Here is an 8817-nt window from a genome sequence, read left to right on the forward strand (position 1 = left end):
TTTTGGAGATGTTTTTATTTGTATTTTTGTCTTTTTTTGGTGTTCATAGAGATTATGATTGATGTCAAAAAAATCATGGTTATCACAACTGGCTTCAAAAAAAAAAAACAGCAAATAGCAAAAAAAAAAAATATTTGCATATAAAGAAAATATCAATGTTTTTTCTTGTTTTCTAACAAATACACAAATTTTGAGTTACGTTTAGTGCATGACGATGTTTGTATAGAGATTTGTTTGGTGTGAGACAAGGTATAATGTGGGTAGACAGCCATGGGCTGCTGGGGTGACAGCCATGGGCTGCTGGGGAGATACCAGGCGTCCTCAGCCTGTCCTTGCTCTCTCATCTCCACCTTAAGTATACTCATTTCACCAACAGTTTCAAATAATTTTATTTGTGTTGTTGATCTATATTAATATGGTTAGCCAGTTTGCAGCTGCGATTGACTTAATACAACAGTGAAAGCAATGGAGATTGCATGATCTGAGGGATGGTATAGGTAGTGTTGAAGGAGGGAGGGTCATGATGCAGCTGCCCTCCATCTCTAGTTCTTCACATAGACCTATGCAGCGGGAGCAGCCTCTGCAGGGGGAGCAGCCTTTGCAGCCTTGGCAGCTTCTGCAATGAGGGCCTCATTCTCAGCCTGGGTGTAGTACGCAACAGTGACGCCCTCCTTGCATGTGTAAGTAGGACAGCAGGCAGGGAATGGCACCTGTGTAGGGTCACTCAGGACTTCCTCACAGTCAGGGTTGGGCTTAGCCCTGGGACACTCCTGGACCTGCTCAAACAGCTGTTCACCTTCCTTCACGCAGGTAGCATTGCCACAGAAGGGCACAAGGGGCCACGTCTCACCTTCCTTGTACACTCGGCAAGTCGTTGACCCAAAGCACATCCCAGGGAAATCTGGTGGAGAAATAACACAAATGTTATAGCTCAAGTTTTGCCTCGTGAAAATAGGAGTATGAAAAATTAATGCGTGTATGTATGCTCCTGGACCATTAACAGAATGAGTGTATCTGTGTGTGGAGTAATGCAACAGATTCATTTTTATTTGCGAAGTAGGCTGGAGGGAACTATGGTTACTCTGTACTGTTAAAAGTTATACAATCAAAATATAGAACTTGGATACAATTAATGCTGGTGAATGTTCATTACTGAGGGTACAAATTTGATCCCTATGAGCTTAGACCTTTCCTATGAATATAATAATTGATCATTGAATTCTGAACTGGTAGAAGGTAAGTGGAGCACTGACCTCTGAGCTTGTCAGCTGGAAGCTTCCTGGTGTAGTAACTGTCCTGGGCAATGACTGCCACAGCCAGGAACAAACATGCCAACGCTACACTCTTCATGACTGAAATGGAGAGATAAATACATTACCAAAAATCACTTATAAAAGTAACAATTAAGAGCGAGACTAAGTTGCAGTACTCTTGCTTTTTAAAGGATGCCTTAATTCTGGTGAAGGACTCTTGATTCAAGGAAGTGGAGCTGCCCTGATCTCCAGATCACACCTAATTACCTCCCAGTCTCCCTTATGGATTTAGAGCTTCATCATGAATAATATGTTCCTATAGTTTAATGCCCCTCAAGGAAGGTTCCTTGATGTTAGTGAGGGGCTCTTGATTTAGGGAATTGGATCTGTGCTCCAGTTCCCCGAATTAAGCCTGAATGCCTTCCACATCCCTCCCCCCTAGACGCTGTATAATCCTTCGGGTTTAGCGCTTCCCCCTTGATTATAATAATGTATAATCCTCCAGGTTTAGCGCTTCCCCCTTGATTATAATAATAATAATAATAATATAGTTTAATGATGTTTAAAGCCTATCACTTACACAAGGATCATTAAAAGGCTTCACCTAACCTTGTCAACAACACCAGCCAAGAATTTACACTATATATGATAATCGTGCTGTATAGTCCTTGTGGCTTAGCGCTTCTTTTTGATTATAATAATAATAATATGATAATCGTACTTACGTGTACCTGCCCCCAAATGAACTTGCTTACATTGTTTCTGTCGCTAGAAATAGACAATGGCCCTTGCCCGACTGAGGGTATGGCGAGAGCAGAACAAGTGTAGGAGGGGCAAAAACTGAACTTGTTTTCAAAATACTCATTATAATTTAGGATAGTCATGTGACTCGAGCAATCACTCTCACTGAAAAGGGTCAAAGGGAAAGTGAGCCATGAGGGCGGTGACGGGTACAGGTTCTTGAGGCAACCGAGTAGAAAGTAACCCAACTACTGACCCCTAATATTGTGACCTCACCACTCGTAATTCCATGAGATGAGGTCATTGCAACCTGTCATGGATAATGATGGCCTTTCATTGATGATGAAGGACTACGAGTTACGACAAGAAGAATTTATACACAAATAATCCTTATTAAAGAAGGATTTATGGTGTCCACTAACTTACACAGTACACATAAAGTTAACTTATTTAAGAAACTAAAGTTATCTCACTTAGGAAACTTGAGTTTGCAAATTCGCAGATTATTACTTAATATATTAAAGTACTCCTTAAGCAGATTAACTATGCTTTTGTATTTAATAATCCATATTAATACTGAAACGTTTCTGAAGAGTGTGAATCCTGAGATCTGAGGTACACTGTTGTTTAAGTGTTAGTGTTGAGCTCTAGTGCTCGGAACATGTGGGAGTGATTTGGTATACGTATGGTGGAGTGACTTATACGTGGGGGAGAACTCACGTAACTTTAAACACATCAATGGAATAAATCAATGGTCCCAATAAAAATAAGTCACTTGGATTGACCTTTTTTTTTGGCTATCCTAGGTAATTTACACTATGCATTATAACTGTACTTATGTGTACCTGTGGCTTGTTTAAACAAACTTACACCAGAGGCCATGGATAGATAGTTCCCTGCTGGTCTGCCCGTCTCTAAACTGACTCTGCAGTAAGGATCTCTGTCCCCTACAGAACTATCTTCTCATCTTAGAGGTCAGGTCAGGTTCGTCAGGAAACAGGACAAGTGTTTCCTGACGCAGCGGGAGCTTTTGGTCATCTGATCGAGGCCTTCCACTGGTTTACCCTGATGCATTTTATGAGTATATAACTATGTTAGTAGAAATGTTGGGTTATGTATTGTAACGTTTGCTGCATTCTTGTGTCTTATTTAATTTTATATCTACTTAAATATGATATTTTTTGTTTATATAGACCAGCTTTTTTTTGGCAGTTGTTGGGTTTAGCGCTCCCCCATGATTATAATAATAATTGGTAATTGCTCGTAATGACTTTAGCAGTGATGATTGTGATACTCGGTAATGTTTGTATATTGAAAAAAGATTTTTTTTACCCATTATTCGCCTGAAATTCCCCCATTCAAAAAGAAATTCTATTACCATTGATTACGGAGGATCGACTCTGATGTAAGACATTCCAACTCTGACTCACTACACCATTGTTAGTACAGCAAAAAGTTCAGAATTTATGGCACCAGTTCAATTCCCCTGCAAACCCCCCCCCCCAACACACACAATATTCGGGACCAGGAGCTATGATTCGACCCCTACAACCACAATCAGGCGAGTACACACACACACACACACGATAAACCTCTTGGAGCAGGGAGCGGGCCTTCTAGGGACTAGGGCTGTATAGCCCTTGTGGCTTAGCGCTTCTTTTTGATTATAATAATCTAGGGACTAGCGAAGAGGCGGGGCCAGGAGCTGTGACTCAACCTCTACAACCACATATAGGTGAGTACACACACTCAACAACAATACTCTCATGTTTGATACTCGTTGAAAACTGGATAGAGCTACTTTCATATTCCATGTAATAACTGACCTTTCCCAAGAAACCTGATATAAAACATGAACGTGATATTATCAGTGACCGATAAAGCACATGAGAAACTTCAAACCAGGGAACGGGTGGGATTTGAACCCATACTGTGTTAACCACTCGGCCAGTGTGTTAACGCAGTGCCCTGCGAGTTGTAAGATGAGCTTCCCATGGGTCGAGTCCTACCCCTTGTGTGATTTGTTTTCAGTCGTGTTATTACGATTTCGTGAGTCAGTAATAATAATAAAACAAATATATATCCATTGTTTTAATTAAAACCTTATAATCTTAACTAACACAAATGTTACAGTATTGAGAATCAATCTCGCTGACATTCAACGTTAGAGATTTACGTATTTTTTCAATCTAATCACTGCAAGTATGGAATGTATTAACATATCAGTCGCACTGTTTGTATTTTGAGTTGCATTACTGTTTACTTATGTGACTTATAATATGGCAGGCAGAGGGGTCTTACCTGTAAGTGTTGATACCGTTGATCGAGTGAGGACACCTGATATGCCGACTTCTGCACCTGCGCGCCCTTATATACTGCGCTGCGCCAGGGCCACCCCGTCGCGCGCATGCGCTGCTGGAGTTCCTCAGGTGACCATCTGGGTCCCTTACTATTTCAACCTCTTACCACATTATTGCACTGTTTAACTAATATAAAGATCACACAGTTCTCAAGAACCACCGCTCCAGTAGAGAACATCTTCGTTGAACACATAATAAATGCTGAACAAAGTACGTACTAATAAAATAATGGAGTTAATATGGCGTTGGTTGGCATTGAGATTGAGTGTTGCAACCCAGGGGAAGGGGAGAGAACCCCTGAGGGAGGGGAGAGAACCCCTGCGGGAGGAGGGGAGGGGAGAGAACCCCTGGGGGGGATACCAACCAGGACAGTCAGCGGGAAATTTGCTCCAGTGACACAATACAACCACCACAAAAAAAAGAAAATGATTTTCCAAAAGGTGGTTTATTTTGGTACATCATTGATACAAGTGATACAAAAATATGCACACTAACCTAATTTTTGCTTCTTTGTGGCCTAATTCAACTACAGACACACACACACACACACACACACACGGGGCCAGGAGCTATGACTCGACCCCTGCAACCACAAATAGGTGAGTACGCACACATATTATATATATATATATATATATATATATATATATATATATATATATATATATATATATATATATATATATATATATATATATATACGTATATATATAAGAAAATAATTTTAGTTCGATACTACAGCAAGTAAGAAAATAATCACAAATATTAGAGGGCGTGATAAGGCTGGCCTCGCGCAGAGTATAAAAGGAAACGAAGATTTTTGGAAGTATATACGGGTGTTTCAAATACATGATCCAATTTCAGTATATATTGCTTTGAAACTGGGTGCATATATTTGAAACACCCGACGATGGCAGGAATTTATGGAGCAAAAGAGCAATGTAGTAGGCTACCGTTGATGCTGTGTTGGACAGACTACGGTAAATGAGTAGGCTCCATGAAAAAATGCAAATGAGTAGGCTCCATGAAAAAAATGCAAGTGAGTAGGCTCCCAGGCAAAAATGCAGTAGACAGAGAACAAAGAGGCACAATATCGTGACTGGAACAATATCTGTAAATGGTCCAAATCAGACCGAAACGTCGCAGTAAGACAATCTCTCTCTCTCTCTCTCTCTCTCTCTCTCTCTCTCTCTCTCTCTCTCTCTCTCTCTCTCTCTCTCTCTCTCTCTCTCTCTCTCTCTCTCTCTCTCTCTCTCTCTCTCTCTCTCTCTCTCTCTCTGTCCTGCGTGCGAGTTATTTGTGTATTTGTGCACTGCAATAGATGAGTAGGCTCCTGTAGAACACTGTAGTCGATGAGTAGGTAACCACAGTAACGTGCAGTAGAGGACTAGGCTTCCACCAAGACATACAGTAGATAGGCAGGCTGCAACAAGAGCTGAACCCGATGAATAGGCTCTACAAAAACTTTAGTAAATGGGTAGGCTGCAATAGAAGAGTAGGCTGTTATAGATGAATAGGCTGCAGTAGATGAGTAGTTTGCTGTAGATGAGTAAGCTACAGTAAATGAGTAGGCTGATGTAGAGGAGTGGGCTGCTGTAGATGAGTAGGCTATAGTAGATGAGTAGGTTGCTATAGATGAGTAGGTTGCTGTAGATGAGTAGGCTACAGTAGATGAGTGGGCTGCAGTAGATGAGTGGGCTACAGTAGATGAGTGGGCTGTAGTAGATGAGTAGGCTGCAGTAGATGAGTGGGCTACAGTAGATGAGTGGGCTGCAGTAGATGAGTGGGCTACAGTAGATGAGTGGGCTACAGTAGATGAGTGGGCTGCAGTAGATGAGTAGGCTGCAGTAGATGAGTAGGCTGCAGTAGATGAGTAGGCTGCAGTAGATGAGTGGGCTGCAGTAGATGAGTGGGCTACAGTAGATGAGTGGGCTGCAGTAGATGAGTAGGCTGCAGTAGATGAGTGGGCTGCAGTAGATGAGTAGGCTGCAGTAGATGAGTGGGCTACAGTAGATGAGTGGGCTGCAGTAGATGAGTGGGCTGCAGTAGATGAGTGGGCTGCAGTAGATGAGTGGGCTACAGTAGATGAGTAGGCTGCAGTAGATGAGTGGGCTACAGTAGATGAGTGGGCTGCAGTAGATGAGTAGGCTGCAGTAGATGAGTGGGCTACAGTAGATGAGTAGGCTGCAGTAGATGAGTGGGCTACAGTAGATGAGTAGGCTGCAGTAGATGAGTGGGCTGCAGTAGATGAGTAGGCTGCAGTAGATGAGTGGGCTGCAGTAGATGAGTAGGCTGCAGTAGATGAGTGGGCTACAGTAGATGAGTAGGCTGCAGTAGATGAGTGGGCTGCAGTAGATGAGTAGGCTGCAGTAGATGAGTGGGCTACAGTAGATGAGTAGGCTGCAGTAGATGAGTGGGCTGCAGTAGATGAGTAGGCTGCAGTAGATGAGTGGGCTGCAGTAGATGAGTAGGCTACAGTAGATGAGTGGGCTACAGTAGATGAGTAGGCTGCAGTAGATGAGTGGGCTGCAGTAGATGAGTAGGCTGCAGTAGATGAGTGGGCTACAGTAGATGAGTAGGCTGCAGTAGATGAGTGGGCTGCAGTAGATGAGTAGGCTGCAGTAGATGAGTGGGCTACAGTAGATGAGTAGGCTGCAGTAGATGAGTGGGCTACAGTAGATGAGTGGGCTGCAGTAGATGAGTAGGCTGCAGTAGATGAGTGGGCTGCAGTAGATGAGTAGGCTGCAGTAGATGAGTGGGCTACAGTAGATGAGTGGGCTTCAGTAGATGAGTAGGCTACAGTAGATGAGTGGGCTACAGTAGATGAGTGGGCTTCAGTAGATGAGTAGGCTACAGTAGATGAGTAGGCTGCAGTAGATGAGTGGGCTGCAGTAGATGAGTGGGCTGTAGTAGATGAGTGGGCTGCAGTAGATGAGTGGGCTACAGTAGATGAGTGGGCTTCAGTAGATGAGTAGGCTACAGTAGATGAGTAGGCTGCAGTAGATGAGTGGGCTGCAGTAGATGAGTAGGCTACAGTAGATGAGTAGGCTGCAGTAGATGAGTGGGCTGCAGTAGATGAGTGGGCTACAGTAGATGAGTGGGCTTCAGTAGATGAGTAGGCTGCAGTAGATGAGTAGGCTGCAGTAGATGAGTGGGCTGCAGTAGATGAGTAGGCTACAGTAGATGAGTGGGCTGCAGTAGATGAGTGGGCTACAGTAGATGAGTGGGCTTCCGTAGATGAGTAGGCTACAGTAGATGAGTAGGCTGCAGTAGATGAGTGGGCTGCAGTAGATGAGTAGGCTACAGTAGATGAGTGGGCTGCAGTAGATGAGTAGGCTGCAGTAGATGAGTAGGCTTCAGTAGATGAGTAGGCTACAGTAGATGAGTAGGCTACAGTAGATGAGTGGGCTGCAGTAGATGAGTGGGCTTCAGTAGATGAGTAGGCTACAGTAGATGAGTAGGCTGCAGTAGATGAGTGGGCTGTAGTAGATGAGTAGGCTACAGTAGATGAGTAGGCTGCAGTAGATGAGTGGGCTGTAGTAGATGAGTGGGCTGCAGTAGATGAGTAGGCTGCAGTAGATGAGTAGGCTACAGTAGATGAGTGGGCTGCAGTAGATGAGTAGGCTACAGTAGATGAGTAGGCTGCAGCAGATGAGTGGGCTGCAGTAGATGAGTAGGCTGCAGTAGATGAGTAGGCTGCAGTAGATGAGTGGGCTGCAGTAGATGAGTGGGCTACAGTAGATGAGTGGGCTTCAGTAGATGAGTAGGCTACAGTAGATGAGTAGGCTGCAGTAGATGAGTGGGCTGCAGTAGATGAGTAGGCTACAGTAGATGAGTAGGCTGCAGTAGATGAGTGGGCTGCAGTAGATGAGTAGGCTGCAGTAGATGAGTGGGCTTCAGTAGATGAGTAGGCTGCAGTAGATGAGTGGGCTACAGTAGATGAGTAGGCTGCAGTAGATGAGTAGGCTACAGTAGATGAGTGGGCTGCAGTAGATGAGTAGGCTACAGTAGATGAGTAGGCTGCAGTAGATGAGTAGGCTACAGTAGATGAGTAGGCTGCAGTAGATGAGTAGGCTACAGTAGATGAGTGGGCTGCAGTAGATGAGTGGGCTGCAGTAGATGAGTGGGCTGCAGTAGATGAGTAGGCTACAGTAGATGAGTAGGCTGCAGTAGATGAGTAGGCTTCAACAAGAAAAACAAAATGAAGTGAAAATGTCGACAATAGGAAAATAAAAGCAACGCACAGACAACAGACCCAAAAAAGGGAACATAATAATTGTGAAATAAAGACAGGGAGAAACAAACAACTGAAATAAAGACAGGCATGAATAACAAGGCTATAAGGACATTGTTATCAATAACAAAATAATAACAGCATCAAAATCAATAACAGATAAAAGAAGAACAAATTTGACCGTTTTTTTCCGTAAAATAATTATCGGTCATTAGATTTCTGTCGTAAA

The 8817-nt window shown here is 43.4% G+C and overlaps 1 protein-coding gene across 1 annotated transcript; it reads right to left on the bottom strand.

Annotated features, from left to right (window-relative positions):
- On the bottom strand, nt 1-4356 carry LOC128695440 (uncharacterized). The gene is made up of 3 exons (XM_053786057.2): nt 4296-4356; nt 1254-1352; nt 1-901 (listed from the first exon to the last, which is right to left on the bottom strand). Exons 2-3 carry the CDS (start codon nt 1348-1350, stop codon nt 561-563), a joined length of 438 nt encoding a protein of 145 aa, XP_053642032.1. The 5' UTR covers nt 1351-1352; nt 4296-4356; the 3' UTR covers nt 1-560.
- Between the last annotated feature and the right edge of the window lie 4461 nt (nt 4357-8817).

Source organism: Cherax quadricarinatus, chromosome 50 (assembly GCF_038502225.1).
Source record: "Cherax quadricarinatus isolate ZL_2023a chromosome 50, ASM3850222v1, whole genome shotgun sequence".
NCBI lineage: Eukaryota > Metazoa > Arthropoda > Malacostraca > Decapoda > Parastacidae > Cherax > Cherax quadricarinatus.